General features: G+C 30.7%; 1 protein-coding gene across 1 annotated transcript; it reads left to right on the top strand.

Annotated features, from left to right (window-relative positions):
• Positions 1-9,099: 9,099 nt before the first annotated feature.
• Positions 9,100-19,392, top strand: LOC107444952 (sterol carrier protein 2). The gene is made up of 3 exons (XM_016059237.4): positions 9,100-9,286; positions 14,795-15,212; positions 18,084-19,392. The coding sequence occupies exons 2-3, from the start codon at positions 14,808-14,810 to the stop codon at positions 18,903-18,905; spliced, it is 1,227 nt and encodes a 408-aa protein (XP_015914723.1). The 5' UTR covers positions 9,100-9,286; positions 14,795-14,807; the 3' UTR covers positions 18,906-19,392.
• Positions 19,393-21,521: the final 2,129 nt, after the last annotated feature.

Raw genomic sequence — 21,521 nt, 5'->3', positions numbered from 1 at the left:
AAACATACAAATAAAAAATAAAAAAATCGCACGTATATTAAGGTTACACGCATTTTGTAAAATTTTAAGGGATTTCAAGGAAAAATTTCTGGTGGATGGGCAATTACTTGTATTGTGTTCATTGATTTATTATGTGCCATTGTTGAGCTGTCCCTGAGAGTTTTTAAATGTGTCTTCTCTCCTGATACATCTGTATGGCGAAAGTAAAAATCTTAAACGCATTTACGCTATTAAATATTTAACATTTTACTTTATTTTTATTTATTTATTTTATTTTATTTTATAATCATCGTTGCACAGCCGACCCAATTTTGAGTTTATGACTACTGACAACCAATGTTCAATTTCTCAGCCTTGTAATTTCGAACCCAATCCAGAAGAAAATTGCCTTCGTCGAGCACTTGACGAAACTAACCCTTATTTGCGTTACATGGAGAGGGAAAAAACTAAAACTTCCCATGACGTCAAAGGGATAATAACCCATGATCCGTCTACCACTAGGGCTATTTTGCATCAGCACTGTGGCCGGACCGAGCCGGTAGCAGAGTTCGTATCAACAAATTAAATCGCTGGAATTCGAACCTGGGTCACCTCATTGGGAGGCAAATGCTCTATATGATGAGTCACCACGGTAATATTTTTTACTTGAATAATTTTTAAGGAAAAAAATAATCTAAACCTTTTTCTAGTTCTTCTCTTAAGTCGAAGAGTGATTGTCGCCTTTTAAAATGACGGTACCATCTAATTCTATATTTATTTCGGCTTTCATCGTCTTCTATTTTCACACCAAGTGTTAGTGTTGTACCAATTTGACGAATATTCACACAGGTGTGTGTGTCAATATCATATCGATCACAAGGGTATAGAGGTGACAAGCCAGATTGCTGTTCCCTATAAGTAAATCAATCTCTCAGTCTCTCTCAATCAATCTCTATCAATCTCTTTACAAAATAATGCGAAAAATATCATCTAATATTTTTTAAATGTTTTTAAAATTAGTTTTATTCATAACATTCATGAGTTGCATTTGTTAGAAATAGTTTTAAGAAATTTTATGCCTATGTTATTCCCACATAAATACGGAAATTGAATTTTTTTAACTATTACTGGGGCCATTCTAGTGTTAAATAAGCATATTTTTGGTAATTTTAACCTCCGCAGGTCAACGAAAATTAGCAACACGGACACGAAAATTAGCAACACGGCAACACATATAGAACATATAGCAACATATAGAACATGTGAGCTCCCATGCTTATGCAAGAAAAATACATCACCCCTCCTCCCTATTTCTTTCTTTAACTTTAACTTAACTAAGTTAAAGATGAAATTCTAATAAAAAAAGATGTTACTCTTTGTATTAAACAAATTTTTTGTTTTAAAAAATTAACGTTTAAAAATAAAATTTTGAGTACAATATTCTTTAAGAAACTTTGGTGGTGTTCTTTTGAGTTGGAAACTGTTGACCTCTGAATATTGCTTTCTCCAATTGAATTGTTGTTTTCTCCATTTTTCTTTCTTTCCTCCAATTTAACTTTCATTACACTTTTTATGTGTCATCTTTCTGATAATTTTTTTTTTGCTTTCTTAAGAAAATTTTGAAAATAAGGAGAATTTAATGTCTTACGTAAAATATTGTCCATACCGTACCTCCTTCCTTATCAGCAAACATTAAGCAAATCACAACCTCCTCTCCTCGTTAGATGCTTACGTTATATTTCTACGGACCTTACTCCATAAAATGGAACTTAATATTTAAAATGATTATATGATTAATATTTTAAATGAAAGTACCTACCTTTTTTAGAAATGAAATGTTTTTAGAAAATGAATTAAAAGTGTTTCCTGGTTCCCTCTTCCAAGGAAGCGCCTTTAGTTCACTTTACAAGTAGAACGAATTTCTGGTCGTGGCACTTACGTATTAGACTATGTGATTAAACAAAATATCGGTTAAATTGTGTGTGAATAATTTAAAGGTTGAGCTAATTTTGCGTTTCCTTGGGATCAAACAATATAATGGATGAATCTTTTGGTTCACAGTTAAATTAGAAATTTTTTTTGTATATGTCGGGCGATCGTGTCGAATCCGAGAAAGATAGGTTGCGAACAAGAAAAGGTAAGGTTTCCTGATAATAAAAATGCGGCAGTAAAATATTTCAACTAAAAATAGAAATCACTTGTTTTTAATATCATTCTAAGTGTCCCTGTCCTCTTCCCCCTGACAAAAACTTTTATAACCCTCATTGAACAGCCGACCCAATTTTGAGTTTGCTGCTACCAATGTTCAACTCCGCTGCCTTGTAATTTTAAACCCGATCCAGAAGACAAGGGGATTCCTGGATCAAGTATTGGGAGAAATTTGCCTTCGTGAAGGACTTTTTGATGGAACTAATCCGGTTTTGCGTTACTTCAGCACTGTGGTCGGTGCAAGCCGGATGGGGAATTCGTATGGACTAGTCATCGCTAGGATTCGAACCTGATTCACCGCGTTGGAAGGCAAACGCTCTTTACCCTGATCCATCCCGGCTCCCTGACGAAGAGTGTCGTATCTTGGATTCAGAATATTTCAACTAAGAAGTAAAAGCAATTTATTATTATTGATGTTTTTTCAGGTGTCATATGATTCTCTTTCTTGAGACCATCTGTTTCATGAATGTGTCTGACATCAGCATCTGGTTCCATGTATGCCTTCCTTGGGATGACTTCGATGATAGGTGGCACATTTAAAATGGACGACGCGTGATGGGTGATGGAATCTCTTAAGTATTTCATTTTGTAATATTTACCTTGTTGATATTTGAAGCCAGGAAAGAGGTACCTAAATATATTACATAGCGAGCTCTGATTGTTTCTTTGTGTAAGAGGAACAAGCACGCCTCAAAAGTTTTATCAAATATTATTTTTGTTTAGATTTGGAACAAAGTTATGACAATTTACGTTTTTTAAGTTCTGCTAGCAGTTAATTTCGTTACGTCAGAAAATAAGAAGATAACTACTTTTCTTTTTTACATTGAGAAATGTGTAACAGCCCACGTTCGGAAATGTTACTGAACGCCGCCGGGTGTGCTTCCCCTTTACGAAGCTCCAGTTCGTGTTCTTTGAGCTGGTATTTTTATTCAGGTATCTAAAAGATCTTAATTTTATATTAATTTGGTGTTTTTTTTTCTTCCAATTGCATTCAAATAGGCTCCAAAATATTATTATAATTAAATTATTTGGTGATCGACATGATGAGCTTGTAAATGTAGTATGATTTTTAAAAAAAGTTTCAGAAAGCTTACTTTCCCTTTAGAGCATGTCCTTCTGCTGCAGAGCTATCTCGTTTTAGTTTGGTTACAAATTCGAACCTTTCTGTTGTTTCGATTTGTGGAGTACTTGTTCCGATTTGTTGAGCCTCTTGATTTTGTTGAACGTGACTTGGGAATTCTTTAATGTATTGTTGGAACATATCTTTAAGCTCATGATAGAAATCATCCATATCATCTGAGGATGACGGCGTGTCGGCAGGTGAGGAATTAATAGAGACCATTAGCCAGATGCCAAAGAATAGAGTGATTATCCACATCTAAATGAACCATTCTTTAATTGTTATTTTATCTTATATTTTGAACAATGTGTCCGAAGAAAGATAGAAACGAAGAAATATTTCAAAATTACACATCAGATCAGAAATAAAAAAATTGCTGGAATTTTCGAAATACTCTTCTTTAATGATACTCTTTTTTCGTGTCCTGATGCTGGGACTTGGTAAAGTATCATTGCCCGGTATTCCTTAAATTATTTATTATTATTATTATATATATATTTTTTTAAGTTAAGGGCCCATTTCTGAAACTGACATTTTTCTAATCTAAATTGTGTAAATTTCGAAGCCATTTTCGGGCAAAAAATTTTTCCAACTACTGAGGAAAAATGAATTAATAATACGAGATAACAAAAATTGAGACAAAGTGTTGCAAACTCGAAGAGTCGAAATTTCTATTTTGTTGTGATAAATATAATATTTTATTTCTGGTTTCAAATTCTGAAAACGAAAATATATTCTGCTTGTTGTATTTGCTTCATGAATAATGCTGACGTGCATCCCCTACCTTTCTCTATGCGTGTCATTAGGGGTCCAATTGTGAGGGGAACGAAATTAAAATACAGTGTCATAATTTTCTCTAAATTTCGCACATAAGAAAAAAAAAATTCTTATACCCGTTAAATACCAGTAAAAAAGATTAATTTTTTGTATTTCTTTCTTATTTTTAAATTGGATGGATTTTTAAAGTCATTAATGATTCTTTTCTTTATTTGTCTGAAATATTGAGGGGGAGTTTTAGCGATTTCTAATCATTGGGGGGGGGGGGGCAGACTCTCTACCAACATCGCTCATGTTCTTCAACTACAAAATATAAGAAACAGTCATTTCCTATAAGGAATTGCTTGCTGTTTCGTAATCTCTAGGGGAGTGGGGCCTAATTAGGGGGAGAGGGTCAAGTTTTGTGCCATTAGATAGATATTTAAAAATATCAAACAAGCTTATCATATTTTTTGATCTGATATGTATTTTTTGATGTAATCTTCATTTTTAATAATTTTCACGGCCTCTTCACTTTGCAGTTATAGCGTTATCTATGAACCAAAATACTACAACCTGTATGTAAAATTAGTGTATTTTTTTCCCTGGAAAATGCAAATCTGCAATGAAAATAGGGCTTCCTATTTCGGATTTTGAAGTTGAATTGCGACCCTTCCCCAGTAAGAGAAGTTGGGGGGGGGCGTGATTGGTGTTACTGAATGCAGCTTTTGGATGCATTTTATACTTAAATTTTTAGATTTATGATCCCGGTGTGAATTTCTCAACATATTTTACTATTTCCATACATTTTAAGCACCCGTATATTTAAATTAGGAGTAAAAATTCAACAGATTCCGCCAAGCCAAACGATCGGTCAGATGAATCATTCAAAAATTGTGGTAAGTTTTTAGCTGATTTAAAATGTTTCTGAAACCTGTACTGCATTTTTTTGCATGGAAAAATCTATAATTGGTAATTGGAAAAAAAATATTTACTGTAAGTGAAAAAAGTGTTTTGGAAATAATTATATAAAGTATTTCTGAAATCTCGCTCCTGATTTATTAGAATGGTAGTCAAAAATGCCGTTATCGGGATCTTCTTACATGTTACAAATGCAAATAGTTATTCAATTGACTGTTTAGGTTTATTGGCATAACAGCCAGATGTGGTAATACTGCACTAAGATTATTTAAAAGAGAATAAATATGTGTAACTGAAATTTTATGATCAAATCAAAATTATCAGTCTCTTTATTTGTATAATAGAATCAGCTTTATTAAAAAATTATATTATTTCCATTCCTTTTGATTAAGCAGGACAGACTGTTAAATTCAATAAAATTATATATGTACATAAAAATATATATAAAAAAACTTTTAAAATATTTCTAAGCCATTGACTGAGAGTTCGTTGCAAAAAATATATTTTGGTATTTTTGAATTATAAAAAATAATCTAATAGTTACGGAGAAAATAATCTGTTAGATTATGGGAATTATATTTGTTCAAAAAATATTATCCATTAAAGTATTTTGAAAAAAAAAAAGAATCAGTCATATTCAAAAATTTATCGAGAATAGATTTTTTAAATTAAATTAATTTTAATGAGGAAAAATTGTTTCTCTAAGGTCTAATATAAGTGGAAACAATAGAAAATTTGCGGTTATATTATTACTAATAATAAGTACATCTAAATAAGTGCAAAATTTAAAAACCAGAAAAAGTCACCAGAATTTCATGCTGTAAATATCATAAATTGTTAAAATTCTAAATATAATTTTCTCTTATCTTGACCTAAATTAATACAAAATAATAAAAAATGTATAAAAAATATGTTTAATAAAATATCTGCTTCAAATGGTTAAGTTTAAGACACTTAAACAGCGACTTCGATGAACTCTGTTATTGTAAAGTATTTACAGGTGAAATTGGCGATTTCTTTAGAAAAAGATAAATACATACTAATATTTAAAATATTTTTCCATTTTGTGGTTCAGTTATTTATTTTCATTACGACAGTGTTATTTGAATAAAAACTTAGCTTTGAGCAATCAAAATGTGGATTTTCGTGAACAAAATTTGAGGCTGCTAAAAGTTTTGCCCATTTTTCAACATCTTTGGGAAACGTTACATCTTTTAAATTTATTGTGTAAAAATTGCAATGGTGATGTTGTTTACAGTTTGTTAGGGTTTATTCAGTTTTTTTAATTTTATTATTTTATAATGAAATGCTTTAAATATGACAAAACCTTCTTAAAATGGTAAATATGAGAACATTGAAAAAAATTAACAATTCGATATAATTCATAAATCTTACCAATGAGATAAAGAATAATATCGCTCTATATGTATTATTTATTTGGAAAAACATTTTTAAACTATTTACCCATAATCGTTTTATAAATATTACTGATCATCACGAGTCAGAGGCTGAACTATATCACTTGCTTATATCATTCAATCAAGTGCCGTAATATCGTGATTGTTAACGGCAACCAGTTGTTTAACACAAATTTTTACTTGGAAATGAAACTTCTTCCTATCAGTTGCTACTACAGTAACTGATCGATTATTCTTAGTGCAATGTTGAAATTATGTATTACATATTATGATTACTAGTGTATCGTATGGTTATTATTGTTATGTATAAACTAATGTCTAATGTATCATGATGTGCCCGCGATCTAGCATACGATTATTAGTTCAATGTATTATCTTTGTATAATGAGGAGTTAACGACAATGTCAACCTTCCTCTATGAAAAGGTACCCCAGCATAGAATCGAGTTAACTGTTAAAAGTTGTTAATTACTTTTTATGTAAGCTAAAAGCTAACTTTTGATTTCTTTTAAAACTGTTGAGTTGTTATGGCAACGTTTTTATTCTTCTTTTTGTGGAACAAGAAATGATCGTCTGAAAATTATTATGTAAATAAAATGTTGTTCTTTTTTACTAAAAGTTGGAGTCAGATTTATTATTTAGATTTGAAGTAGCGAACGACAGAATATTTTACTTTCTGATAAAGTCTCGTAACATTAACATGTCTTATGTACTAGTGAATTGGAATGGTATTTTTTTAGTGGTAGATATACTACAATACTCCCCCACCAGAATTTCATCAGTGATAGAATTCGATGAACGGTCTACCACTAGTTGATTCATTGCTGCTTTGTAAGAAGCCGGGAGAGCTATATTAAGACCACTGTACTTTTGCTTGCTGTGTTGCCATTAGCAGTCCAGTGTATACAGGCCGACGTTGTGTGTGATCGAGACTGAGTAGCAACAGCGCAAGGAGGTGGATAATATCGCAGTCACAAGTAGCAAGTCAATTGTTCAATGTAAACCATCCATCGAAGTAGGCGTGTTCCAATCGAAGTAAGAGTTTTTTTTTCAAGGTAGGCGTGTTCACATCACCAGTAAGGGAAGGTGTTTAGTCTTCCTACAGTATGCAATTTTGGATGACTAAATACGAAGCAAATTGACGACACTAAAACATTTAATACCTACAGTTATTTACAAGTTAATATATAATTATAAATAAATACATTGTTACGAGGGAAAATATTTACATCCATTATTACTTTTGTATCTAAATGTATAGAACGTCAGGATTGTAACACGCTTTAACAACACGCTGTTGAAATTTTGATGCGTGTTATTTTACTGACCTTGCGCACAACAAATGTGTTATTACTAATGTATCGTATGAATGTTTTGTTGTAATTAGTTTTCATGATAGTAATAGCAGTACTTAATGTATTTCTCATTAGAGCTGCACTATGGGCTATTTTATTTTTATAACCAGCGCTGAACAGCCTACCCAATTTTGGGTTTACGACAACCAGCGCTCAACTCCATAGCCTTGTAATTTTGAACCCAATCCAGAGAACGAGGTAACTCTTGGATCAATTATTGGAAGAAATTTGCCTTTGTGGGGAACTTTTTGTTGAAACTAACCCGCATTTGCGTTACATGGAGAGAACAACCAGGAAAATCTCTCACGGTTAGCCTGACGGCAAGGGGACTCTAACCCAAGATCCGTCTACCACTGAGGATATTTTACGTCAGCACAGTAGTTAGTGCAAGCCGGGTGGGGAATTCGAATCGGCCAATCATCGAAGGGATTCAAACACAGTTAACCTCATTGGAATGCAAGCGCTCTATTTCCTGAGTCATCCCGGTTTGCACTATGGGCTATTGGCGACAGTCAGAGAAACATTCCCGAAGATAATCCGAAGACATGCCATCACAATTTGTATCCTCTGCAGAGGAAATGACTACTCCGATTTGGTGTCCGACGACTTGTTGGCGATGTCGAACACTTTATAGTAGTGCGATTTCACGAGGGCCGATATCACGCACCCTCGCTCTCTTCACTGACTGAACAAAGCGGTCCCCCAACCGCTCACAGACCCTAGACAGCGATGCATGGTAATAATACTATTGTTTAACTGTATTAAACGTTATTTTTATTTACTCATGATAGATGCTACTAGAAACAACTATAATAGTGCTCAATACAACTAAACGATAGTACCATGATTGTTCAATTAAAACAATGCTTAATTTTATGTGCTTAATCATATTCTAATATTGTTTATTTGAATAAAAATGTCTGTATCTGCGCATTTATTTAGCTATAATTGATAAAGACGGAATGTCGATAATTTTTTGGAGAATTTTAATTGTTCAAATTTTTATATTAGTCACAAGAATTAAGAATTTTGAAAATAAGCTTATAAATGTTAATTTTTTTTCTGATATACATTTTTGCTGTATCCGAACTCTCAGTTAAGAAAGAAGTTCAGACTTTTCCGTGCTTATAGAATGACATTTAAATAAGGAAAAATGTGCTCTTTACGAGGAAAAGCAAAACTAAATAAGTTAGTAAGAAACCTTTCTTTTAATTTAAACACGCCTTTTCAACTTAAGTTTTTTTTTTTTTTTTTTTTTTCTTTTCTTTTTTTTAAATGCCACAACGACCGTCCGCCAACCTTTGAGGTGAGGGGGAAAAAGCAACAAAACAAATAAAACGGCCACATCCTTCATCCAAAGAATATAGCAACAGGTAGAAGTCCATCAGAGCGTACTTACCTGTTTCCCAAGAAGTCGTAACAACTTTCTTCTGACAAAGCAGGCCCACTTGCCCTCAGGCTGTTCTCTGTTTCAAAAACAGAGAGCATTTACTTCTGCCAGGGACTATTCTTTTGGTTGGGAATTTCGGGGTAAGTAAACGATTCTCTTGTTCTCATGATCTGTATTTAGTTCTAAATTTACTATTATTATTGTTTTACATTTCAAGTCTTCATCTTTAACATCTAGGAATTTTGCACGTAAAAAATATCGCATTTTAGTGTATTTAATTTAAATTCTCACTTCCTTTTTCTCCTATTTTATTTAAACACTTCCAAACTACAGAAATATGAATTTTTTTTAATACCTTTATATATATATATATCATATTTGCTTAGTACGCATTTTTTTAAGCATTATGTTTACTATTTTTTAGGCATAAATGCATTAATTGATCCGATAATGAATATTATCTGTAAGAAAAAACATTATGTATGTAAGACACTATGTTATCAACCATACTGTTGCGGAAATTAAAATTTTTTATAATAAGATGTATACATTTTTAAAATTTATTATTGACTGTGTGTATCTTAAACGCTTTAACCCAAATAATTTAGGCTAGCTTACTTTAATTGCCAAAGAACTTAAACTTTGTACAACATAATTCAAGAGTATTCTTGCGTAAAATTTTCTTACTCTAGTACGGATTCTATAAGCGCTTTTTTCTCCCCTTTAAATTTTTTATTACCGATGTTTAGGACACCATTTTTTAGTTCCGCTACTGGACTCATTAAAAAAAATGAATTTGACCTTTAAATAGTTTTTAATTATCTTGACCGTTTACATACAGAAATATTCGTAGACAAACTATTAATTTTATTTTCTAAATTGGCTTAAAATATTTTATCGTCTTTTTATTTTAAACTCTTTTTCTGATGAGAAAAAAAAATCGAAATATATTTAGATCTTTTTGAAGAGATCTCTTCTCAGGTGTTGATCAACAAGTGCAGTGACCTCGTTCTCCGAAGAATGAAAGCACCGAAAAAACAAGCGGCAATAAAAATAAAATATTATATATTCTTTTTCCAATGCTGCTTTCTTTACTTGAGCGGATAACGATAAATGATTCAGGTAAAACATAAAAAATAAATTACATTATTCATTTATTTATAATACAATAAGTATCATTAAACATATAAAATTACTTTCACGCTCATAAATGTAATAACTAAATTGCATATCAAAAATACAGAAATCAGCACTATTCATCTCATGGAATTTTCTATGATGTATAATAGATCAGATATTTACAAATTAAAGATTCATTTTCCCCCCCCCCCTTCTTTTCCTTCTTTCCGTTTTGCTTTCATCAAGAAACTATTTTTTTATTTTCTGAAAAGAGTTTTCTGAAGTTATAAATTCAAAATATGTATTATTAGATATTGTAAAAGGCTTGACCTGAAGATATTTATTTTTACTATCCACTGCAATTATTTCTCTCTCCCCTTTTCGAAGCAAGGATTAAAAGTAAGTTTGGTGCAATGTCCCTTCAATGCAATGTGATCAATTTTCGTTTCATTTGATAGTAAACTGAAGCACTTACACCACAGCTTGCTATGGGCCAGGAGGTTAAAGGCTGCGAGGTTCAAGGCTCCACAATTTCATAATAAACGGCATGATGGTGAAATTAGGGCCACATCGACCTCCCTTACTTATAAGACAAGCTGGTACTCATCGGTTAGAAGTTGCAAGCGCTTTAAACCACAACAGAACCTAAACGCTTCACAATGATAGCTCATCACTTTTACCTCTATATCAGAGAGATCGCTATTAGCGGCCAAATATTTAGGCTAGCAAATAGGTTTTGTTTCGTTAAACATTGTGGGCCAAACTACCATATTTTCCACAGAGTTTTCTGAGGACAAATAGTAAGAATGGTGAGCAAAAGTTTCAGATTTTTAGAAGGAGATAAATAAAACATACATCACGAAAAGATTTCGTAGTTTTATGTCATCAGATATGTTTAACATTCTCTTCTTGGGTTTAACCAAATCTATTTCATTCTTATGTGGAGGTTGTGTTCAAGTTTCAAGTTTTATTCATTGTACTAACAGGGACTAAAATACTGGAGAAGTTTGACGGTGAAGAGTGAGTTTTCCGAATTTGCTCCAGATTATGCCATTTTGTGCTATTCTACAGTCTTCAGTTTCAAGATTCTTTAATGGTTTTGACCACTAAAGAGCTTTAAATTTTTTAGATTTTTAAAAATTGTTCACACTTTCCATGAGAATAGTGGTGAGCAAAATTTTAAATTCGTTTGATATCTTTAGATATGAATTTTCCTCTTCTGCGCTATACTATCGAGGTTCTCAGAAAAAGAGGCCATAACAATCATGCAGAAAAAAAAAAAAAAATATGGCTTCTTTTTATGAGAGTCCCGATGGTATTAAGTAGAATCCTAGGGTTTCATGAAAGGTTTACAGGGGCTCCGAGAGTAAAGAGTTTTTTTTTTAAAACGTAAGAATTATATTTATATCCAATCAAAAATTCGTACTTTATTTAATATTTCAATTGTTGAATGAAATTAATTATGAAAATGCCAACGTAAAAAAATTGACAAAATTAATTTTTTTTTAATAAAAATATCTTTAGTAAATTATGAAAATATGTAATAGTTGGTAATCGAGTAATTTATAAAAATTCCACAAGTATTTCTCATTGAGCTTCGAAATAAACTAACTAAATTAAGAATAAAGAATTAGGTTTCTCTGATAACTATTCTCTACGCTTATAATAGTTCTTTTTGAAAACTTATAATTCAGCTTACCTTATTCATTTTTAGCATGAAGAGCAAATTCATAATATTAAATATTATGAATTTGCTCTTCATCATTATGTTATTATATCATTATGTATTTTCAATATATTAAGTAGTCTTTTTAAGTAAGTTTATCCACAACTGCTATTGAACTTTTTTTTTATATATATATTTTTATAATACCGGTTGTTTTTTTTAAAAAAAAAGCTCGATTTTTTATTGTTCCATCGGCAAAAATGATTAGAAACTTGTGGTATAGAGGTTAAGGGCACTTATCATTTATCATTTTGAAGTACACTAGAATCAGACAGCAGTGGCCGCTTGAAGCGCATGCAGCTTCAAATCGATTACGCTAAGTATTAAAGTATATGTGAAAATAAGTTTTTTATTATGGAATATGACAAAAAGAAGGGAAGAAAAAGAAAATGATCAATACGATTATTTTTTAAAATATGCAATTTTAATTATTCAGGTAGAAGGACTAAATTAAATAATGGGTCAGTAGATCGAAAATTTCTAACATATTTTTTCTTAAGCTTTAAGTAGAATTTTAAATATTATTCATTCTCACTATGCGTCTTGCATTGTTATGAAAAGTAAACACCTTTCAATACTTTCTATTACGATGTCTATTTTCATCAGAAACTTGTATTTGGAAATATAGTTACTAGTTTTAGTAATATGTAATTAGTATAACCAAGCTTCAAGGTTACGTTGGGAACACGGGAAGGGCAATCGACCACTTATTTTCGAATCGCCGACGCCTTAAAATTACATTAAAATTTTATTTAAAATTTACCCTGCAAGTCAGTATGTGTCTGATTGATATACAGTCATATTAAATAAATTCCGAAAACAGACAATAAAAAGTCGAGGAAAAAAGTTGGGCCTCGCTTGTAGAACTTACCAGAAGAATTGTGAAATAGATCGAGGTTTCAATGAGGTTCTGATTTTAGATAAACTTTTAATTAGTCGTAATTTATTGGAGCGTGAAATATCGTCAAGTTATCAAGCCATGACGACAAATGAAGATAAGATGCATTAAACAATTATAATTTTTAAATGAAACACAGCTTTTAATTGATTTCTTTTTTAAAAAAAGGACAAAATTTCAATTTTATGTAAAATTAATTTTTTATTTAATTTTTCAAAAAATTACTAATTCCTTTGAAAGTAGAACAACCCAATTCTCAATAACGTGTGATTCGATCATTCCATTTTTTCAAAAATTATTAACAATAAGTTTTAAGTAAAATTTACTACATCTTGTCAAGCGGGAAGCTGAAAAGAATTTGAGGTAATAGAATAAAATGCCATATTTTACATTTGTTCAGAGGAGCGTTTTTAGAGGAAAAACGCTTCGATTAGATTTCCATATTGGCAATGAGTTGTTAATGTGTTATTATCAGCTGTATTTTCGGGTTGTTATTTAGAAGAAGGAAATTTTGTGAGATATCTATTTGAAAACAACACTAAGGAGCAGTTTGTTACATTTTGAAAATGTATCTTTATTGCCCCAAGCCTTTTAATTGTTTTACTGTTATATAATAAAAAATAAATAAAAGTCTTTTGTTTTGAAAAAACATAAAAATGGCATGATAGCAGATTAAAAAAACATAAAAAAATTCTCAAAAAAATATTTAATACAATTTTCTAAGATATTTGCATTAAATTTTTGGATTTTATTTATGAAAAATGCTACACAGTATACCAATGCAGCAGCGCAAAGGCAAAAACCATAAATGTCACTCCCCCCCCCCTTTTTTTTTTTCTACCACAGAGCGTTGCATTTCACAATACACATCTTGTATTGCTATATTACATTGCAGCTCAGACACTAATCACTATATAGACCAGATTTCCAGTTTTATTTATAAACATTAGCTATATTTTAGTGACATTTATGATCATAACAATAAGAATAATGATTAAATTTGTACTTATTTTATATGAAAAAATATTATTAAAGTAATAATATAATAGTAATAAAATACTGGAAGGCAGCGGCAGCCATTCCTTTTTTCATGTGTTTCTGACCAATGTAATCACAATCTATAATTGCTTATTTTTTCTCTGTAAGATTGTTTGAATTTTGTAAAAATGTCCCGCTTTTTTACTTAAAAGCATAAATGACTAAAAAGGGTCTTTTAATAATATTTTAATTTAAGCCTTAACTATCATTGATGTTTTCGAAACAAAATAAAATCATAAAGAGGAGAAAACAGTATTTTAAGAATAAACATTAATATTTTAATTTAAGTCTTAGTCATCATTGATGTTTTCGATGCAAAATAAAATCATTACGGGGAAAAGAGTATTTTTAACTTTTTAAAATAAACATTAAATTGAATAAACAAATAAAGATAATTACCCTGATCTACTGACTTTAAATGTTTTCATTTGATTGAATCTCTGATTTTAAATGTTTTATTGAAAAGGTACTTACGTGTTATCCCGTGCAACATTTTCACTAAATCTGAAGATTAATTTGGAAATTATTCGTAATTAAATATTATCTCCTTTTTGCTTGCAATAAGTTATCTTTTTATTTTGTACATTTTTTACGATAAATTTCTGTATTAAAATTAATTTGAGAGATACAAAAATGAGTTTGGCGCGATGCTGGAGAAAATGGTAGGTACGTAAGTACCATTGAATCTACTGATTTTAAATGTTTTTATTTTTACCTAAACTTGTGATATCACAATTAAAATTTTTACATTGAAAAGTTATTTGCTGGAAAAAAAGGAGATGGGAAAAATTCCTCTTCCTTTTGAGGTTTATTCATCGGCTTTTTTTAAGTTGTCGTATGCTAAACCCGTTTTTTCTTTCTTCATAGTTCTGACTTCAAAATGGCATCCAATCCCGTTTATGTCATAGGCGTTGGCATGACGAGGTTTTTGAGACCAGGTACAAACAAAATAGACTATCCTCTTCTGGTGAAGGAGGCAGTCATTGCCGCCCTCAGTGACTGCAGAGTGCCTTACACTAAAATTGAACAAGCCTGTGCTGGTTATGTTTATGGAGACTCTACCTGTGGCCAGAGATCCCTGTACGAAATTGGGATGACTGGCATTCCAGTGTACAATGTTAATAATAACTGCTCCACGGGATCTACAGCCTTGATGCTAGCCAACCAATTTATTAAAGGTGGATTGAATGACTGCGTCCTGGCTGTTGGGTTTGAAAAGATGGAGAAAGGCTCCTTAACTTCGAAATTCCGAGATCGTGTTAGTCCTTTAGAAAAACATATGAAGGTATTGTATTATAAGAAAAAAAATGCATTCTTTATCTTTCTATCAGCATTATTAAAATAAGCTGCCTCGTATTACCATAAGTCCCAAATTATCAATGGGTACTTTTTAACATAAATTATAATTTTTTTAAAAAAAAACGGCTATATTTACCTGAAAAATTGTATAACAACTGAAATTCTTAACATGACCGAATTTCGAAGGCAAGTTTGCGTGAAATTTTATCTTTAAGATACTGGTGATAAATTAATTAATGCAAAATATCAATTAGGGATAAAATATTTAGACTCCGTTTTAGGAAAAACTTACCCTCAAGGACGGGATGGTTTTTTTCAGGTACACACGGATCACACGACCCCGTATTATCCTAATTATTTATTTTTTTGTCTGCATCTTCGGTAACTTCACTTAGTTTATCATATTTTGTGATTACGTAACGTGAAGTCTCTCAGTTTGAGAAGGGTACCAGCTTAGACGTTATCCATGTCGTCTAACCGGGGTGAAAACTGCATTACATTCATAACAAGTTCTTAAAAGTTAGAGCCCTTCAAGATGGGACTAGTGGCTTGATTACAGTTGAGTAGAATGTATCTCTAAGTTTAGAGCAGTATAATCGATTTCGGTGACATAAAATTCCTTTCAATTCCAATAATGTATTTTATATGACTTTGAAATCTATCCACATTAGAATATGTCGACGAAAGTTGTAATAGCTTTACTAATTACAGTATTTTGAGTCAGCCTATCAGTCGCAACTAAATTTTTTACGAGTATCTTTTTTCTTAAACACAGTTTCATAATATTTTTTGTATGTTGGAAAAAATAACTCGCTCATAAGATCTATGCATTTTATTGACTAAACTAGCAACGGGAAATTCTGTACTCACTTTAAATGCAACAGTATTTTAAAAGTTTATCCCCAATATTGCGAAAACTGAGTGATTTTTTTTATATAATTAAAACATGTACTTTTTAAAAATGAGTATTTCTAAAAGACAAGTAAAATGGGCACTATTTCTTTTAATACATTTATTAGAATTTCGAAAAAAAAAAAAAAAAAAAAAAGAACTCGTGTGAAATTTATAATTGAAAATGGTCATTTCAGTATGTCAAAGTTGCAATAAGTAGATAGGCCAACATGAATTTTTTTACTTAGAGTTCACCTGTTAATAATTAATTCTAGAACTATTAATCAACTCTTAATTCTTTTTATTTCAACGAATTTCTTCTATGTTTTTCTACACAACCTCCGTAACTCAAATTTTCTAATGATTTCACGCAGAAAAAAAATGTAACGTAAAACAAAATCGCAAAAAAGCATTTAAAATTGCAATAACTTATGAAGGAATTGGAATTTCAAAAAAAAAAGGTCCATGTTAAGTTCATAAACTAATATGATCCTTTCAGCATGGCAAATTTCAACTCTTGTTGCATAGCTGTGGTTCGCATGGTGTTTTTTTCTACAAGTTTAACGGTTAATAATTCTCGAGGGTTAAGCTCTTTTTTCAATCCATTGTACTCTTGGTGCATTTTTTCACATAAGTTTCTAATTTCAAGTTTCTTAATCTTATAGTTTTTGCATCTCGAAACAAAATGTAAATTTAAGGTGAATACCCAAAACAACTGCTGCGGATCTTATGATCTTTTAATATGAAGAAAAAAAAAAAATTGTAAATCAACAAAAGCATTAAGGCTTTAAAAAAATTGTTTTAAAAACAAATTTTTTGTTGTTCCCAAATGTTTGATTAAAAATTATTTTTTCTATATCCATTCCACTTTTAATCGAAAGAGTAAAAAAAAAATTATTTATCTTTGTTATAATTAATTTTATTTCCTACATTAATATGCACGAACATTTTTATTCCTATACTTAGTGAATGAGAATTATCTTACTAATTTTTAAACGCACTAACACTAAATTTAATCGGAATAATAAAAAAAAACAAAAACATGACACGCATTAATTCTAAAATTCAGTTGCTCATATGACTTTCAGCAACAAATATTTTTTTTTTTAAAAAAGTCAAATCTAAACTATTTGTTTCATAATTTCAAAGGTTCTCCAACGGTTTCAAGTCGCTAATCTTCGATCTTCCTCGCACTTTAATGAAGACAAAAAACATAGTCGAACTTGCAATCATTCTGTTAACTTTAAGAGGATGCCATACCTAAGAAACTTTTCGTCTCAAATTCGCTTTCACCACCATGAATTATTTAAAATTTAAAGTATAGAAAAAGTTAGTTCAGACTAACCTTGAGTAAGTCATAAAGTTTCAAATGTTGAAAAGAAAATTTTAAAACAACAAAATGAAAATTAATTATGAGAAAATAAATTAGAATTACGCAACGGAGAAGTTCTTGTAATAATTTGTTTGCATTTTGATTTTTTTCTCCAGCAATTGAGACTTCATGGCTTATTCTAGGTTTGTCTGAACTCAATTTTTCTATACTTTAAATTCAGCAATGGTGGCGAAAGAGAATTTTCGACAAAAAGTTATCTCCCGTGGTACGGCATCCTCTTAAGATAGTTTAGATATTTGATAAGTACAAAAATTGTGAATATAAAAAAAAGCTGTGTGCTGTTAAAGCAACAGAACTTAGTTATCGTACTTATTTCTGATACTTTTGTTCGGCAAAATTTGTAAGCAGGAAATACTTTTTCATTTCTGCAATGGGAGAACAATTATTAGATTATCTTTAGGTTTTATAACCGTCGTTGAACAGCCGACCCAATTTTGAATTTACTACTAAAGTTCAACTCCGTAGCCTTGTAATTTTGATCCCAATACAAAAGACTAGGAAATTCCTAGATCAAGTATTTGTTCTATTTTAAAATAATTTAATTGTTATAATCTTATTTTAAACTTTTTGCAGGTACTATCAAACAATTGTCCAATCGTAGCGGCACCAATGTCAGCTCAAATGTTCGGAGCAGCAGGCCAAGAACACATGACTAAGTACGGCACTACAAGAGAACATTTTGCCAAAATCGCTCAAAAAAATCACAGACATTCCGTTCACAACCAGAATTCCCAATCCAATCGTGAATATTCACTACAAGAAATCCTGGAATCGCCAGTTGTTTATGGACCACTCACAAGACTTCAATGTTGTCCAACCTCGAATGGAGCTGCTGCAGCCATTTTAGCCTCCAAGAAGTTCGTAGAAGAAAATAACCTTCAAAGTCAGGCGATTGAAATCGTAGGCATGGAAATGACTACAGACCCTCCATCAAGCTTGTCTGAAAACAGCTGCATCAAAATGGTTGGCTTTGACATGACACGCAACGCAGCCCAAAAACTTTATGCCAAAACTTCCATAACACCACATGACATCGACGTCATAGAACTACACGACTGTTTTTCAACTAACGAGTTAATAACATACGAAGCATTAGGTTTGTGTGAAATTGGCAGGGGTGCTGAATTAGTAGATTCGAATGATAATACCTATGGAGGCAAGTATGTAATTAATCCCAGCGGTGGTCTCATTTCCAAAGGCCATCCTTTAGGTGCAACTGGCCTAGCACAGTGCTCTGAGCTATGTTGGCAACTAAGAGGTGCCGCGGGATTAAGACAAGTTCCTGGTGCTAAAATAGCACTTCAGCATAATATTGGTCTTGGTGGTGCGGTGGTGGTAGCTTTATACAGACATGGTTTTCCTGAATTTTCAAAGAGCCATAAATCAAAACTTTAATTTTTTTTCTCCCAAAGCATAATATGAACTTATTTTCATTGCATAACTAAAACTAGGCAATTTTACATATTTATAATCATTCCTGTTAACTTTTTTTCCTCTTTCAATAAAGAATAATAATAAAAAAAAATGATATGTAAGGTAGATTATACCCAAAATCCAAACAAAAGGTATAATCTAAATCAGAAATGGAAAAACTTTTTTCACTCTAAAATTAGGAAATGAATATTATAAAAGTAAAATGCTATTCAACATTATGTAGATAATTTTTACTATATAAAAATTGAATTTCTGTAAATGTTATTTTCAAATAATAAATATAAAAATAAACATACTATGGTATTGTTTAAAACAGTGAAACAAACTTGTCTTTAAACAAGATGTAGTTTTTACTTTTATACTCCTTTGTAAATTATGTTTTAATCAGTATTCATCAATTTTTGCATAATTTTTGTTCATTTTAATAAAATAAAATAATCATGTTATTTATTGATTTTGTATTTCAACCATTTTAATTAACTTTATTAAACATATATTAGCGTGTTTTGAAAAAAAAATTTAAAAAAAAAGAAAAAAAAAAAAAGATATATTTATTGCTAGCCATATATGCGTATTTTCGCTACACATGCCATCCATTTTGTCATATTTAGCATTTGTTCATGAGAAATAAATTGATGAATGAAAATGCGATGCAAAAAACTATGAAACATTTATAATGTGTTAGTCATATCATAATTTTTGCCTTATGCTGAATTTCACATGTTTTAGACAAAAATATTAAAAAAAAACTATTGCAGCTACAAAAAGTACATGAGCATTTTTGAAAAATATGACTCCTATTCTTTTATCTCTACCCAGATTCATATGAATCCCACGAGCAAAAAACAAAAAAAATTCATAGCGTGTCCATCATATGACAGTTTTTATATGATTTAAGAAGATCATATATTATTGAAGCACGATTTTGAAAAAAATAAATTTTTTTAATAATATGTGCATTTTTGGAACATATGATCCCGATCTTTTTTTTACACCAGATTCAAATGATTTCAGCTATGCAGAAAAAAAAATTGGCAGTGTCTGCAATATGAACTTTTCGTACGCTTGATTTTGCATATTTTACAAAAATATAATATTGTTGTTTCAAGTTCATTGTTGAAAAATACGACTCTTTATCTCATTTTTTTTTATTTGACACTATTTTAAATTAAGCTCAAGCTTCAAAAAATAATTTAAAAAAAATTCGTACTTTTTCCGTCATATGTAACGCTTAATTTTGCATGTTCAGACAAAGTTAAAACTTTTTAAAAATATGCTATTAATTTTTCAATGCATATATGGGTATTTTTGAAAAATGAGGAACCCATCCTTTTAAAAGACATCAGATTCAAATAATTTTGTTATGCAAAATTCAAGAGTTCGATATATGATATAGTTTCTACCTTAAGCTAGATTTTGTGCATGTTAGATAAAGCAATTTTTCTAAACAAAAATATTTCAAGGCACATATGAAAATTTTTGAAAAATAACGCACTCATTCTTTTATTAGACATCTGATTCAAATAATTTCTGAGGTGCAAAAATTCAAAATGTTCTACCGAGGTTTTGAGTGCTTTGTACAAAATTATTATTATTTTTTAAATATGCTGATTGTTTAAGGGGCCGTTCAAAAAGTACGTACACAAAAATGGAGAAATTTTAACCTCCTCCCCCTAGAATACGTACATTTTATTAGTCTACCCCCTTCTTCGTAAGAATTAAAATAATTATGTTTTAAATAAAATTAAATATTGATTTAAAATAATTTATATTAATATTACTCATTCTAATAATTAATATTACTCATTCTAACAAGTAGTCGCCGTGAGAAAAAAAGTACAAGAACAAACATGTATAATACATGTGTAGGAAGAAGTCAAACTTAAGTTTGGTGTATGCTTATAATGCACGTACTTAGTATAATACCTCCCCATCGTGCAAAACCGTACAAAATAGCAAATATCCCTGCCCCCCTTCGGGATGTACGTACTTTTTGAACGGCCCCTAAGATATATATATAGGAAGTCATAGAAATTACGAGATCCTTTCATTTGACCCAAATAAATATTGCAAAAATTCAAAGTTATGTTTTTTTTTATATATAATAATTTCAGCTAACACAAGGTTTTGTACCTTTTGAGTAAAATATCTTAAAAATATGCTACTAGCATTCAAAGCATATTTAGGATATATTACACCCAAACTTTGATTGGACATCAGAATCAAATGAATACTCTAATGAGAAACATTCATTATATGTCTGCCATACGATAGCTACCTTACACAGTATCATTTGACAAATTCAAATCTTCTTTAAAAATACATGATTGTTTTAAGTGCATTTTTCGAAATCGTGACATCTATCATTTCACTTGATTTTAGATTAAAATGAATATAGCGATGCAAATGATTTTAAGGAATTCATTTTGTGTCATTAGGGAAAATTTTATGTGTTTTGTGTAAAATAAATTTTTTTATTTCTAACATTTCAGTCATAGTATGTGTTAGGCTTTTAAACGTAATATACTAAACTAAACTCAGTGGCGCGACAGCCCGTTAAAGGCCAAGGCCTACTGT

Source organism: Parasteatoda tepidariorum, chromosome 3, assembly GCF_982258835.1.
Source record: "Parasteatoda tepidariorum strain Cologne lab strain chromosome 3, Ptep-v5.0, whole genome shotgun sequence".
Taxonomy (NCBI): Eukaryota; Metazoa; Arthropoda; class Arachnida; order Araneae; family Theridiidae; genus Parasteatoda; species Parasteatoda tepidariorum.
Note: the sequence above shows the minus strand (reverse complement) of the source record. Positions and strands in the feature narration are given on the sequence as shown.